At 44.4% G+C, this 16980-nt stretch overlaps 1 protein-coding gene and 1 pseudogene across 2 annotated transcripts in view; one reads left to right on the top strand and one right to left on the bottom strand.

Moving 5' to 3' along the window:
* The window catches only part of LOC119181180 (uncharacterized), a 767515-nt gene that overhangs the window by 444047 nt on the left and 306488 nt on the right, over positions 1 to 16980 (bottom strand). For both annotated transcript variants that reach the window (XM_075875011.1, XM_075875010.1), the window contains exon 3: positions 6227 to 6262. In XM_075875011.1, coding sequence (XP_075731126.1) covers positions 6227 to 6262 — 36 coding nt within the window. The remainder of the gene's footprint in view (positions 1 to 6226; positions 6263 to 16980) is intronic.
* Positions 1 to 16980, top strand: part of LOC142774565 (pyrokinin-1 receptor-like) — a 387277-nt pseudogene that overhangs the window by 366424 nt on the left and 3873 nt on the right.

The following is a 16980-nucleotide window of genomic DNA, read 5'->3' as shown; positions in this document are numbered from 1 at the left end:
CACCGTACACGTCGATAATCACGTCGTCACTGCCCTCGTCGACACCGGCGCCGATTATTCGGTTATGAGCAGCGCCCTAGCATCCCAACTGAGGAAGGTAACTACGCCTTGGCATGGACCGCCGTTGCGCACGGCAGGGGGCCACCTCGTCACGCCAACTGGAATCTGCACAGCCCGTGTTCGAGTCCGTGCTTCGATGTTCACAGGGTCTTTCCTCGTATTACCTGTGTGCTCCCGTCCACTCATCCTGGGGCTGGACTTTCTTCGCGAACACGGCGCAATTATTGACTTACGAGACTTGCAGGTGTCATTCGAGGACCCGTTTCATCCTGAACCGGGAAACGCCTGCTCATCGAAGGCTGCCCTACGTGTATCCTCCGAATCTGTTACTCTGCCTCCCCGCAGCAGCCTTTTTATCAACGTTGAATGTGACCAAGACGTCCCCAATGCTGTAATTGCAGAAGGAAATTTGTCTCTACTTTTTGCACAACAAATCTGCGTTGCCCGAGGTATTGTTCAGCCCAGTAGAAAGCAGGCTTGCCTATTAGTCACGAATTTCAGCGACGAGTATCGCCATCTTACCAAACACACTGCGATCGCATACCTTGAGGATATTGCCGACGTCCCTGGTCCCTCAACATTATCTGCTCTTTCGTCGTGCGACGATTCCGCCATGACATTTGCAAGCAATCTCGACGTAAACCAGGGTCTACCGTCTGCACAACGGGAACGTCTTTTGAAGCTACTTGGCTCATTTCGGGACTGCTTCGCTACGACTTCGAATGTTAACCAAACACCGCTTGCCAAGCATCGTATCATCACCGAGCCTACCGAGAGACCCATTCGACAGCATGCCTACAGAGTCTCGCAAAAAGAACAAGACGTTATACGCCAACAGGTCCAGCAGATGCTCAAGGACGATGTCATCCAGCCATCGACCAGTCCCTGAGCGTCCCCTGTTGTGTTAGTAAAGAAAAAAGATGGTACTCTCCGATTTTGCGTCGACTACCGAAAGTTGAATAAGATCACGAAAAAAGACGTGTATTCTTTACCACGAATTGACGACTCGCTGGACCGCATTCGCAATGCTCGTTACTTTTCTTCCATGGATCTACGCAGCGGCTATTGGCAAATATCTGTTGATGAGCGCGACCGCGAAAAGACCGCCTTCATTACTCCTGACGGACTCTACGAGTTCAAGGTCCTTCCATTCGGCTTGTGCTCGGCACCAGCTACTTTTAAAAGAATGATGGACACGGTTCTTTCTGGGCTAAAATGGCAATCGTGTCTTGTCTACCTTGACGATGTGGTCGTCTTCTCGGACACGTTTGAGCAGCACGTCCAGCGCTTACAGGCAATTCTTCAGGCGATTCGAACAGCTGGACTTTCTCTCAAACCTGAGAAATGCCACTTTGCATTCGAGGAACTGAAATTTCTTGGTCACGTCGTCAGCCACGCCGGTATACACCCAGACCCTGAGAAAACTGTGTGTATTACTGTGTTATCTGTATCACATGATTGTTTTTTTTTTATGTTGTTACCTCAGAGCTGACCTGAACACTTTTTTCTGTTGCACATTGTATTGGACCGTCCACTAGCTACTTTAGGCTATCGGTCCAAATAATCCCTGTAATTGCATATATCTATTTATGAAAATAAAGCTTCATTGATTGATTGATTGAAAAAAAAAACGAAAGCTGTTGCCGCATTTCCTGTCCCAACGAACAAGCGCGACCTCCGCCGATTTCTGGGACTCTGCGCATATTACAGACGCTTCGTCAAAGGCTTTTCTAAAATCGCTGAACCGCTAAGTGAACTTACGAAAGACGGCGTACCATTTGTTTGGGGCCATGACCAGCATCACGCCTTTGACACGCTACGAAACCATCTCCAAGCCCCACCTGTACTCGGTTACTTTGACGACAACGCTGCCACAGAGCTACACACAGATGCCAGCAACGTCGGACTTGGAGCTGTACTGGTTCAATGGCAAAATGGCATAGAGCGCGTGATTGCCTATGCAAGTCGAACACTATCATCTGCAGAGAAAAACTACTCAGCAACAGAAAAAGAATGCTTAGCCGTTGTTTGGGCTATAACAAAGTTTCGCCCTTATTTGTACGGTCGACCATTCAGGGTAGTTAGCGACCACCATTCTTTATGCTGGCTCGCCAACCTCAAAGACCCTTCCGGTCGTCTAGCACGCTGGAGCCTTCGGCTGCAAGAATTTGACGTTACAGTCATTCACAAATCAGGACGCAAACACACTGATGCGGACTGTCTCTCACGTGCACCAATTGGAAGTACGAACGCGGACGTTGAAGAGGACGATACATTCCTTTCCTCTGTGTCAGCAACCGACTTGGCTCAACAACAACGCGACGACATTGAGCTAAGCCTGCTGATTGACTACCTCGAAGGCCGAAAACGCAGCCTTCCTCGAAACTTCGCACGTTCGCTGGCCTCGTTCTGCATCAGGGATGCAGTCCTCTATAAGAAAAATTTCGACCATACCCAGGCTACTTACCTACTGGTTGCGCCGACCTCGCTTCGGGACGATATTTTACATGCTTGTCACGACGAACCATCATCCGGACACCTTGGCTACACGCGCACATTGGAAAGAATTCGCCGCTCATACTACTGGCCCCGCCTCGCGAAGACAGTCAAGCAGTACGTCCGCACATGCCGCGACTGCCAACGCCGTAAGACTCCACCTGTCCGACCAGCAGGACTACTACAGCCCATTGCCACGCCGAAGACACCATTCCATCAAATTGGCATTGACTTGCTCGACTCATTTCCCACCTCTTCGTCTGGAAACCGGTGGATTGTGGTTGCCACCGATTATTTAACGCGTTACAGCGAAACAAAGGCCCTGCCCAAAGCTACCTCAGCGGAAATCGCAGAGTTTTTTGTCACCAGCATCGTACTTCGTCACGGAGCGCCAGCTGTGATAATTACTGATCGTGGTACAGCTTTCACCGCAGAGATGCTTCAAGAAGTGCTGAGACTAAGTGGTACAGAACATCGGAAAACCACGGGTTATCACCCCCAAACAAATGGACTCACCGAACGGTTGAACAAGACAATTGCAGATATGCTGTCTATGTATGTGGCCGTTGATCACAAGAACTGGGATGATATACTCCCTTACGTAACTTTTGCTTACAATACAGCAGTCCAAGAGAGTACAGGTTTCACCCTATTTCGCTTAGTTCATGGTCGAGAGCTCACCACAATGCTCGACGCAATGCTCCTTCCCAACAACTTGAGCATGTTTAACACGGACGCTGCATTGTTCGCTCAACGCGCCGAGGAGGCACGTCAACTCGCCCGATGCCGTATTCAGGCTCGCCAAACTGCCGACGCACACCGCTACAACCTTAAACACCGAGAGGTTACCTTCCAACCAGGCGATGAAGTTTGGGTGTGGACTCCCATCCGACAGCGTGGTCACTCTGAGAAGTTGCTTCGGCGCTACTTCGGCCCTTACAAAGTTCTGCGCCGACTCAGTGACGTTACGTATGAAGTTCTCCCTGAGGGCACCTCAAGACGTTCCCGTCGGTTTCCACAAAGTGATGTGGTGCACGTGTCAAGACTCAAGTCATATTTCTCGCGTCATCCATCGAACGTGCACTAACTTACCATGCAATGACTATTTTTTGCCACTTTGGTTTTTTTTATTGTCTTGTGTACTTACTCCTTTCTTTATTGAGTTCTTCTACGACGCCAGCCCATTTTTTTTTCCCTTACGACGGAGTTGTTGGGTTCCATGGTAGCATCTTTTCTTTCGCATTTTTTTTCTCAACGCTCATTACCAGCATCGAGCCGATGCTTTTCGAGGAGAGGGAGTAATGTCACAGGTAATGGGTATGAGCCATCAACTGTAGGGGGAATCCCTTGGAAGTGAAGAAAGAAGAGGGCTTTTGCGTCCTGGTCTGAGGGCAAGCAAGACGTCGTTTCATCGCTCTCTGTTATTACGTTCGTGGCATTATGTATATACACAGGAAGCAAAAAAATAAGAACGCCACCATGTTGGGCTGCGCGCGGGAGTACAAAGGCTGAATTCGCGTGACCCCCCAAATATGCTCGGCCGGGGCTGTGAATTCGCGCAACTATGGAAGAACTGTGCCGGCTCCCAGGTAGCCGTTCTTGAAAAGGTCTATGGTCATGACTCACCAGTGCGCCAGCGTTAGCAGACTCCAAGCCATGCGCGTGTTTATATCAGTGTTGCATTATAAATCAATGCGTGATTAAAGCCTTTACAATTATGCCGGCTTGCTCGTGAATACACAAGAAATAATTGGTGTAACACACGTTATATTTGAGAATTGTGTGTTAAGGACCCTTGAAAAAAAAAGCAAACAAGGAATACCTGCCTACGTCGTAAGAGCTTCTGTCGTCACTCTACCTCCCTTACGGCTATTACAGAGCTCATCATTCCTATCATTGATTTCCATTCTTGTTTCGTGTCGTTTTCACCTCCCTTGAAGTCGATGTCTGGAGTCATCTAAAAGCTCGATATATTAAAAAAAGACCATTCTTGGTAGACAGCTTTAAGCGCCGCATTTGAAGTCTCGCGTCTAAACGGATTCTCGGTGCACCCGGAATACGACAAGAGATTACCAGCTGTCGCGCCCCGTTGAGAGGAAGCGGATACACAAGAGCATTGACGCAATACAAAGAAAACAGGTGGGTACATCAAAGCGAAAATCGCTTTGCGCTGCTTCGCGTGAAATCCGTGCTCTTCTGAGCATAGCGTAGTAGACGTCAACAACTCTCCATCCCTCAAAGCCTGAAGTTTTTCTCTTGGAGATACCAACAATCGAAATATAGACATGTGTTCGTATGGAAATTAGAAAAATCCTACTCTCACACCTTTTCGTACTCTTTATACATCTAGGTATACTTATAAAAAACTGTAAAAGACATCTTGTGTAACACCACGTATAAATATTTGCATTTTTGATGTTTATACATAAACACATGACATGTGAATTGGTTTGTCATCATTTCGAATTTCATAAAACGGGCAACACTAGCGATAATAATTTCTGCACCAGTATAAGCGTAGTGGCAAGGTTTGTGGGAAAAGTTCACCTTCGACCACGTGTAGACTGCATGTGCTCAGCCAAGTGTGCTCGTAATTCTGGGTATTATTCTTCCCTCTATTCTTCTGTCTCTCCCCTCCCCCCTCTTGATCCCTCGCTCCCAGTGCATGGTAGCAAACTAGACGTGCGTGCGATTAATCTGTCCTCCTCTCCTTGCATTTCTTTCTCTCTTTGTCTTCGCCTTCGTTAAAAACACCCTGTTCAAAAGCACTATTTTCCTGAGTAGTATTTAATGAATGGCTGCACTGACGAGCCTTTAGGTAAATAATGTACGTACGAGTACTCCCTATTGATTTTCCAACCCAAGTTTGACGTGTAGCAAAACCGCGCCAATCGGATAGAAAGAGTTAAGCACACGTTTAGGAAGTCTCTAATCCATCTGCACGCTCCTAATTGACTGATTTATTTCAATGATGACGTTTGTTTTTACTTAATGCACATTGTAACTCTTTATAACAACAGTGCTTGCAGCTCCTGTGAGTTTTGCGTGTTTATGGCAAGTACAACCCTATACTACATAAACTATGTGATGAAATTTTTCTGCGCCTAGGAAGTGGTGATTGAGCAGCAAATCATCAAAAGACTCTGCGTGCACTCTATAATGTACGTTTATTTTGCCTACCTCAAGTGTTGTACTGGTATGAATGAAAGATACAAAACATTACCTTGGTAGGCAGTCTGTATAAATGCCCTATAATTAACGATCTACGATTTTTTTGTGGGCATAGCAATGAATCTTTGTGACTTGTTATTAAAGGTACGGTACAAATTCGAGTCGGCTGGTGCCGCAACAACGGTTCAATGGTCAGTGTTCGTCGTACTCTGCAGCAATAGAGCATTTCACGAAGAAGGTGAGGCTCCATCGTTCGGGCCTCTATTACTGTCAAGCAAGCTCATTGTTGAACCAATCTGGCGACACTATGGAAGACGTAGTAGGCATATAAAAGGCCAGTGTGTTTGTTGAACGATCGATATTGAGTTGGTGCCAAATACAAACTAACGCAGAAGTATCGATAAGCTTTAGTGATTGATGCTCTCCTTAGCCCAACCACAATTATCGTCACCGTAACTTTGATAAATCACGTAGTTTCACTTCAAGTAGAAAACCTTACCTTAATGGGAAGTGACTTGATGGGAATAATGCAAAACTGGAAAGAGAGAAAGGGGAAGAAGTTAAAGATGTGAACTGCATTCATATTGTCACGTGGTCATGTCGTTGAGGAAGCCAGCAACGGTGCGTTTAAAAAGAAACTCTTTAGTTGGCCAAACTTGTAGCCGGAAAAATGCAAACTTAAATTTCAACACGCAATGCGCGCTGTACTCTGATATCGGAGAACAGAGCGTCAGCCGTCGATGAACAAATGTGCGGCAAGGCGCGTCGGCATTTACACACGCGGAAGTGAACATACGGGCAATTATCACTGGTGGCCGCGTTCGTTCAAGAAGGACCTCCACTTTTTTGTGTTTTCATGCTCAAGTATAACAGATGATCCGAATATAATCTAGAATGCTATCAGACATCGTGGCGTGGTATAGGCTGGTGACGCCAAACACAGAAAGAAAGACGCGTGTGGGACAGTATATAACCTAAATTGGCATTATTTCACTGAAAGATCTGATATTAGAGCACTACAACACTCGTTTATGTTAGAAGAATTTAGGGTAATATTTGCAAGACCGGACACATATTATAGGTATATAAAATCAATACACCCGGCGCGTTTTATGCTCGTTTTTTATTCAAGCGAAAATTGTCTTCTTTTCGATTTTAATACACCGCACGACGACATTTGAACTCAAGCGAGACATTTTATTAATGCACTCATATTTACATAGTTTGACCGAAACTATATGACTAAAGCCGCCAATGCTTTTGTGAGAGATGCTACGGCAAGGAGCATAGTTGGAGGTATCTGCGGCTGTGGGGATGTTTGGCATTTGGAATGAATATGAGTAGACTACTCTTATTTAGAGCCACGTAATGTTGTTCATTTAAACAGGGCTCATTCAAGAAGCAGTTACTATTAGAGAGGCTACTATGACCATACCATTTGAGTGTGCGACCTCACAGCTATTGTTTGAAAGCACTGCACCGTACTGTCAAAGAAAGGTGCAGTAACCAAGTTAGACTATTTTAAAGCAGCCTACTTGCCGAAGGAACAATTTGAAAGTACGAACAGGACTGACACACAGCCTGTCTGGAGCAAGCCTGAAGGCTTGTAATTTACATGCTGCATTGAAGTCCTTCTTTTCTTGGTCTCAAAAGAAGGCAAGAGTGAAAAAGAATCAACTATCGAAAACTAACAATCGCAGGACGCAAACGTGCACCGTTTGGTTCGATTCATCTCCCTTTTCTTCTGTGAACAAACTCGGCCATCATTCAAGGTGTACAAGTTAGAAAACAGACACGATTCGGTCGAACATGTCGAAGTTGTACAACGCGTTTTTTCTACGATGACAAAAAAGGAAGTACGAGGAAAGGCGAGATAGGGTAGTGGTTGTTTTTGGCATTGTTCGAAGAGGAGAGGCAACATCAGTGCTGGATTCGTTCGGGCAGCTGCAGCAGCCTTTCAAGTGAAAACCTTCTCAACTTCACTTAGCCTCTGTTCTCTCTAGAGTCGCCTTCGGGCAGAGCCGGTGTTCTTAAGCGGAGGACACTAAGGAAAATGGCGCGAGAAAAATCAATAAGACGTGTTGATTTACAGTAAAGCTATATAGACGAGAACGTTTTGCCTAGTTTGGTTTCTTGCTCCACTTGCAATTTTTCGTAGTTTATGGCACCCTGCTGCCGCTTCGTTCACGGCGTAGGAGTGAGGAAAAGATTCTGTGGAGAACTATATCTTCGAGTCAATATTGCGAGAAAAGACGTTGTGTCCGCGAGACGGCAATCTCTACATTTTCGTTGTAGTTATTCTTCCACGAAATGTCATATAACACTTGCGAAGAACCAGCCATGTCAGAGGTACACTGTGTGCCACCATTACTTTTGTGTAATTCATGCTCCTGGAATTTCTACTTTTGTAATTCACACTCTAATGTACTGAAGTAAAGTGTGAGATTGGGCTAGTTGGTAATCCATTATTCAACTTCTTATCACGAAAACTTCCGAGAACTTACACAAGAGACGAGGACCTGTGTTAGTTGTCGGATGTTTTTTTTTTTTCGCTGAGAACTCTGATGTACTCCTGTAATTCATACTCAGATATCGTGATTGGCTGGTTTTTTTATAAAACGGATCAGTAGTACATTGCTTAAAAATCAGTGAATGTTATGCCGGTGGGTGGAAAGAAGAAATTTCAAAACTTGAACGGCATATTTTTACTCCTCACTCGCTCCCTCAGTACAAACACACCTTGTTCTTTCAAGCTGGTTTCAAGTGATTTCGTGAACGTAAAAAACTGAAACCCATCTTCTGCTCACAGTCACAGATAGTCTAATACCGCAACCATTCGCGCAGGTAATATGACAAAAAATCTAGAAGATTTGTGTAACAAGAAAATGAACTGGCGTCTTCCGTGGACAGAGTCAAAAGTAGTGATGCTAAATTTAACGTAGCGTAAGGACATTCCGAGATGACATTATTATGACGTCACATTCTGCCAGCATTTGTGGCGTCAGAGTGGCGCCACATGACGTAACATCACATGACGTAACGCCACAGGACGACATCACATGCCTTCGTAGCTTGGTGAAAAGTGAGCCGTGAAAAATCACGTTTCGTGGCAGAAGGCTATCGAAGGGTGGACGATCTGGATCAATACACCAATAAAAAAAAGAACGCGATGGCTTTCGTCCTCTTGTCGTCTTGCGTAAACGCATAGGAGACCTTGTGAGTTTTTACAGCGCATTCAATAGACCTTAACAAAATATTAAAAAAATGAAGGCCGCTGTTTGTTAATTAACAAGATTTATTCGGAGTTTTCTATTCATACAACACGCAATAAACGCCAAGACTCGTATGTCCTGGCGTTGCTCCGCTTTACACAGTGACAAGAAAAACATTGAAAGACAGTCGGGTGCCACTCTCCGCATTCCCACATTAGATCGACAATGATGGGCAGTCCGAAAAGCCCACTAAATGACCCGAAGGCTGGTCTTTCGGTCCCCACGTGAGAGCGGCCTACTTCAGGATAGGACATGAAGTTGTTCCTTCCATCCATTCATTTTGAACACTTCTCATTTCTGAAGTGCGAAACGATACGTATACAAAATAAAATGAGGTACGTACCTTTATTTCTAAATTTATCAAAATAGAAGAAGTAAAAGACGCTCATTTCAAATTTAAAACACTCACCTTAATGATCAACTTTGATGGGCAGTGCAGGCAGAAAAAAAATTAAGGCATGCAAACTAAATTGCAGGTGTGGATCATATCCTAATTGAAGAGACAGGTGTCTTTCTAAAGGCAGCGGGTATGTTTGTCAGCGGCGGTGAATGACAAAGTGCAAGGATAAGCCTTCAATTTCGAAAACTGTATGGGTAGGGCAACTGGTATATTACGGGGGAAATCGCGATTGATTCAGGGAAGGTCGGCTCAATGAAATTGGGCTTAGTTTAAGCATGGAATGACGTCAAGGGCGCTACCTAAAACGTGCGTCCACCATTATGTGAAATTCCAATGTGTTTTAAACATGGTTCCTTCTTCTGTTTGGGTATTAAAGTACAAGGATCCTTTATATAAATCCTATATTTTTCACCAACACAATAACACTTTGGAGCGTTTACAACAAAGTGTGCCCTACACAATGAAAGAACAAGAAAATAACTGTACGGCGATACAGTAATATACAGGACACAATAATTAATAATTTAAATAAACGAGGTAATAAAACAGCAAAAAATTCAAATGAGGAAGAAAGACAATTATCAGTAATTATACAGTGCATTTGCTCTAGAAGTGCGTTCTCTCCCCCCCCCACACACACACACGAGCACTCGAAACTAGAGAATCTAGTTAAATATTTCAATGACTCAAAAAATAAAAAAGCAAAAAAAGCCATTGCGGTAATAAATAAACGTTCTATTACGATTTAACATATATATCAATGTGGTATTGCTTTCTTGCCGATGCATACTCGCATTAAAGTTACGAAGAGAAAACATAAATAAACAAGCAACGCACCTACGTAACACCGAAGGCACAGCATACTGCTGAAACAAAACTTCACAGCAGCGGCGATCTGGTAAAAACAGTCTCCGCTGCATCATGCATGTGACAGTGTTGTGCCGCACTTCCACTCAACTAAAGTTGAATTACAACATTCTGGCCGCGTGACAGATGCGTAACATGGGCGGTTTTACGAAACTACTGCGAGCGTAAAGAACGCGACCTCACCAGAGGACATTTCGAGGGAAAACAATGCCAGATTGAGTGGAAACCTGGCGGCCCGCCATCACTTCATTTATCGCCACGCTCGCCAGGAGACAAAAACACCTTGGGAGACAGTCTCCGACAATCCGATTGGCTGAAGCGCGCGCGCCCCAAGCAATTAGCTGGCATCCCTCTTTCGTGTTCGCTTACTCCCTTTCGCTTCGAGAGATGGTTGGGCAGACCAGAGTGGCACTGGAACGCACCGTAGGCCATCGGGAGGTAGAGGCAATTACGGCGTTGTGCGGAAGTTAGCTTGGCCTGCCATCGTTTGTCGCTTTTCTAGTTTTGTGCGACGTTCCTGCCATACTAGCTCTTCATTTTGGCTCCCATACCGACGTCTAATCAGGCAGCACGTCTCTCGGCAACCAGCCCCGCAGACCTACTGAGCCATTTGGCATTGAAGCATGCCATCACTGACATTCTTGGTATGAATTGAAATAAAGTAATAAAAACAAAAATAACTGGTACTTACATTACTGATAGGAACGCGCTCAACGTTTCCGAATCAGTTTACAAGCCACCCTGGAAAAATAGGGTATTACGGTACATCTGGCTTTCTGTGGAGGCATTGAGGTTTATACCACCACCGCTACTCCATTTCTATGAGTTTCACAGCACAATGGCAAAAAAGGGAGGAAGTTAAGGGTTAAATAAATAAAATAAATAAATAAATAAAAAATAAATAAACATATAAATGTGCCTTTTATTGGATAACAGACAGGTGGCAGCATATATATATATATATATATATATATATATATATATATATATATATATATATATATATATATATATATATATATATATACGACACTGCTACCCCACTAAACTTTGCTTGCACTTTGCATGTACTGCACAGAATCAACTTCGTTCGATCGCTCTCTTTCTCGTTTCCTAACTTCACCAAATAATTCTTAATCTTACCGGCCTACTCTCTATTCATTGTCCTACGTAACGCCACGTCTTTTTAGCAACAACACCCCGTCTTTCCTCTTACGACACACTTTAACGTCGTTAACTTTACGCGATTCCGTGCTGCCCTTACCTTGTCCTGTTTCTAAATCGGCAATCATTAACTGCACCTTTTCATCTTTAAGCCCCGATTTCTTCGAAAAAAAAACGGCAACAGGCACACGCTCGCCTTTTCAACGTTTCGACAAACAATACAGGAAAAAGAACGACGCGGCGGAGGAGCGCGCAGAGAGATAATATTTCTTCGGATTTTCTCCCAAGTTGGCTGACACCAGACGCTCCCTTCCTATTCTTTGGCCTGCGGGCTTCGATTTTCCAATACGGCGCAGCAAGGCTGCTGAAATATGGGCTATCTCCTGAGAGGCTGACGGCGTCTTGTGTGTAGAGGCTGCACGCAAGTGTGCCGCGGGGCCGTACGGTGCACGAACAAAAAGTAAAGTCAAATCGACTGAAGGTATGAACATGCAAGCAATCAATCTGAAGAGGTCGCTAGGCGCACGAAGCTTGCGCCTATACTAAGCAGTTAAAAACAGAGGCGTGTTCGAGCAGTCTTTACGAACGACCTGCACGAACACCATTGACACGCCCCTTTAGTTACGTGTTAAAAAATGTACCAGTAATGCGCTCAACGAAAGGAGCCTCATCGAAGCTTTCGCTGTCGGCAATCGCTCGGTGGAAACATGTAAAAGTCTACGTAAAGACGTGTAAAAGAGGCTGCAGAGTTGCGACGTGTCACTTGAAAACCCCGTCAACATTGTGTACCCCCCGTCATAGTGGTCTAGTTTTTATCATGTTCGACTGCACAACCGAAAGTTTCTCAGTCAAATCTCGGTCGCGGTGGCCGCATTCCAGTGACATTGACTGCCTAGATGCTTGTTAACTTAGATCCAGCTCTACGTTAAACAACACCAGATGACAAAAACTTCCGGGGCCCCTCGATAGTTCCATCAGTTATTAACTTTATATACTAAAAGACAATGTGGTTCATCTTCCCAACCAATCTGAATAGATGTGGGAACAGTAGGTCGATAAGCCACCTGGTTGCACAGTGATCTATACAGGATCTTATTCAGACAGTTGATGGAAGGCGGCCCGAAAATTGTAAGAGCAGTCCGTGTCCGCTACTTCACGCGGGAAACTACTACACTTTTGTTTTTAGCTTCCAACTATGCACTTTCTGTTCACTCACTCACTCACTCACTCACTCGCTCACTCACTCACTCACTCACTCACTCACTCACTCACTCACATCCACGAGGACCATTGCGTGCATTACTGTAAAGCGTGCACAGCCGCAAGATTAGACATAGTGAGAGGAAGCCAGCTTGCAATTAAATTCAGAAGACCCACTGTTGGTTGTCCCTGGCTGCACAACTGCTACACCCCTGCACCGTTTTAGCTGGACATCACGCGGTTGAAAAAGGCAGAAAAACCAGCCACATCAACGAAGAAGATGGACAGTGGTCCTTGGAAGGGCATTATTATTTAAGCCACAAGCTACTTACAGAGGTGCATTTATCACACAGCAAACGTTAAGGCTGAAGACACTTTCCCGTCCTTCGGTAATCTTAGGCTTTTGTCCATCGAGAAAATCGCAATTTATCTGCGTAATTCTGAAGGAAGGTAAAGGGCTATTTTTTTTTACTCAGTGTAGCTTACTGCCCGATTTTTACACTGGAAGAACTGCAGAAATAGGCATTCGAAGTCCAAGTAACACCTCCTGCCACGTTTTTTCCACGTTGCCTTGAAACCACCCTACATTATTTATGCGTTGTCTTGGCGCAGTCGTCGTCTCCCATGGCAGAGCTTATCTCATGAAAAACCTTCAATCATCCATAACTACTGCCTACAGGGGCTTCAATACCAAGACTTGGCTCCATCGGGCAAATCCATGGGATTTTAATCATCGAACTCTTAACCGCATTCACTTTCGTGAGGAAAACTGAGAAAGGTAGCTCTTTTGTTTTTTTTCTTTTTCATCACTTCTCAGGACGTTTTAAATTACCTGTGGGGCAATTTTAACTTATAGTTAATAGTTACTTCGGTGTGGTTTTGCTGCATTCATGATCACAAAAAAATCCCCGGGGTGAGGCCCCATTTCGTTAAATGTAAACTGGAAATAAATCCAGCGCTTAAGTGTGCTGATCAGGCTGACAATCGAAGTTAAGAATTCAAAGCATTCAATCTTAGTCACACTTGAAAAAAATACAACAATAACGCCCAGTAGGAGCCCTTTGAAGCCATTGGCGACTTTACAGTGACGACGTTCTCATGCTGATAAGCCAGCCTACTTAGACGTTCATTCTATGTCCATGGTGTAAAGCGGGAGGAGGAGAGAAGTCATCTTTCCTTTCCAACCCTCAGACGTTTTTTTCATTTGTTCTGCTTATATATGCAGGCTCGTAAAAACACTCGCACAAGCATGCAAGAAGTATGACTGCACTACCCAGACATATATTTCTGGCTAGGCCTCTTCAGGGAGCTTCAGGAAGCAGCGTACCGAAGAGACATGGGAAATACTCCCGAAAAGATAGCTAAGCTACGTGGCTGGTCAGGCGCGTTTCTGAACAATTTGTGCTCCTGACCCACCCGAACCATCCACGAACATTGTTTATTTACTACACTTCCAATCTTCTCCGGCCTGTTTACTGTGAGTGATGGGTCTATATCGCCGAAGAGTTCTGTACTTTCACGAGAGACTCATGACGGTCTGGTTTTACGCAGCAATGTACCTTATATCGTATGTGCAACAATGTTTTTGTAGGCACCTCTCGTGCTTTAGTATAGGGAGTGAATGATTTGACTACAGACTGCAGTAGGGTGATCAATATAAAAGCTCTAGATAGAGACAGATGTTCGATGGAAGTTGATATTGAACAGAAGCAGAAGCTTAGGGACATGCAGCGTTCACGATATTAATATTATAAGAGAGTAATGCTATCTCTACTTGAAAGATACATACCGTTTATGCTGTACGAGGGTTTCAAAAAAAGGGGAGGTAAAGGGGGGTACGCGAAGCCATTTTTGGGGGGTTGTGAAGCCCATAACCGAAACCGAAAAAAAAATGCGTGTTTACAGGCATATTATGTCCTATGACACCTGGCCATTCCGATTGGACGTATTCTTCGCCATGTAATGATACTGCATTGAGCGAAGCTAGCTTTTCTTGACCTTTTTTGTGAGATGGTTGTAAAGCTTTTGTTGCAGTTCTTTACTACTTATGCAAACTAGCATACTTATTCCAGGCTCGCATATATGGAGGGGAAACATGATTAGAAACAGGTTTATTGCGGGTGCCGAGCGCACAACTTATCGAAAAGCTGTTGAGATTGAATTGGTGTGGCCCTTCAGTTCGATCACCCTTAATAGGGAGAAACAAAAGGCACATATTTAGAGCTGCATGTTGTTCTAATTTTACACTCTCTTCCCCTCTTGTTCCCTGCAAAGGGTGCGTCATATTGTCTTTCAGTCAAAAAGGGGTCCCTTAAAACATTTGTAACTTGACCTACCATGTCGATACTGGACAAAAGGTGGCTATCAAAACGAGAATGTCTGTGCTGAAGATAGTCCCGGTTGTCGTAGTACATTTGTTGCACGCCGGAGACGGATAGAATTATTTTTATTTATAAAATGTACTTATTTTTGTTGTTGAGTTTGCTCTTCCTCTATTTTATTGCCACCTTTCCACGCATAAATATCCAAGAATGAATGAACAGTTACAGTAAGCGTTTAGGCCTCACCTTAACTTTGTTTTTCTCTGTTCGTTTGTTTACCACTTTTTGCATTACATCAAGCATGCAAGACCATCAAGCCTTTTGATTTGCTTTTCTGAAATACGTTCCACTGAATTACGTTTCACATACTAGTTAATAGTACCGTACGCCATATCCGCGCAGCTACGATGACGGGTGTTGCTAATCACTAACTGTTCATGTTAATATGGAGTATACAAATGAAATGCTTAAAGACCTCTCAGTGACTGTCACTTTAAAGTGCCTGAAATGGAGTGGCGAAGGTGAGAAAAAAAACTGCTCTATTGTCTTTCTTCTTTTCGAGCACCTACCGCAAAGCGTTGGGCCTGTCAGGATTTAGCACATGTCAGCTTCACGCTGTTATCTCCGTTCGAGCATTCGAAAATTGATGAGACGAAATGAAATTGGTTGCGCTCAATAGTCATGGGAGACACAATAAACACGGAAGTGTGGAAACATAACAACGCAGAGTGAAAGACCATTCGCAGCTGATATTGTGGCAGCTAAAGACGAGGCGCAGCCGGCATAACCATGAGTGGCAAATAACATGGATAGTTTATTTGTACGTGAGTGCTGAGCGAAAAAGAACGCGAATCACCCTGTTGTTTGCGCTTAAATGGTGATGAACACCACACCATCAGAGTGACGTCACACATGCTACGCATGGTACCCCAACATTCTTTCTACATAGGCCAATGAGCAGTTTTGTACCTTAATTACACCCCGTGAATCCCCCTTTGAGTGTCAGGAAGTTAACCGAAAAGACCAGAAACGCCAGCAAGGAATAGCGCGCAAGTTTTTTGTATACTAAGAGGAACTAGTTTATTCAGCCAGGCTCGAACTAAATTATATTGATGACGGTATTTACAGATGACTAGGATCTACAGGTGATAATAATATGTAAAGAGAATGGAGAGTCATTAGCTTGTCCCGTACACACTGTTTAGGAACTGCTTAATGGTCTTTTGAATAGCTTATCATGCAGTGATCATCAGCGTGACCAGGTTAAGCGATAATATTAAGGGTCTCACTCATTATCGCTATGAGGACCCCGAGGCGAAGGATGAATGCAGGCACGTGGGATGCTCCTTCATTTCGTCTTTGCAGCGTTCACCTGACGAAACAAATAAATCAGGCAGCGTTTGCGCTTCTCCGCCTGCTAATGGCTGAACAGCAACGCTGAAAGCACCCTCTATTTAATGCGCTTAGACAGGACCTAGTGGATTCTGCGGAAGATGAAGTATACAGTGCCAGTGGAGCCTCAACCAATATGTAATGAGCCACTACGGGCAGAAGAGCTCGTCGGAAACTTAATTATGTCTGAATACTCAATGCATCGTCACTACGGCTTGGTCTTCAAGTTGTATTAGCGGTAGCACAAAAGTACCCGCGGATTTTTCAAATGCATAGCGCCTGACCGGCCACGCTTGTCGTCCGTCCATAGAGCTAATGCAACGCGATCACGCTAAAAGTCAAGGGGCTAAGACATGCGTAAAACAACGCTAGCAATGTTCAAACAGATGTTAAAAAATTAACTACGTCCTAAATAATATAGATAATAGTATCTAAGTAATCGCAGTAATTGACCTAAAATAACTAATAACGATTTGTAAACACGCAGCTGTTACTAGCGCCACGTGAAAGAGGACACCACCACTTCACCAAGCCCTCAATTGTTCCTGCCTATCATAAATCACCCACAGAACGCGATTAATTAACGACAGCGTAGCTGGGATTTTTGATGCCCCCGCTACAGCTTTCTTCTGTTTTC

This window comes from Rhipicephalus microplus, chromosome 10 (genome assembly GCF_043290135.1).
Source record: "Rhipicephalus microplus isolate Deutch F79 chromosome 10, USDA_Rmic, whole genome shotgun sequence".
Lineage (NCBI taxonomy): Eukaryota > Metazoa > Arthropoda > Arachnida > Ixodida > Ixodidae > Rhipicephalus > Rhipicephalus microplus.
Note: the sequence above shows the minus strand (reverse complement) of the source record. Positions and strands in the feature narration are given on the sequence as shown.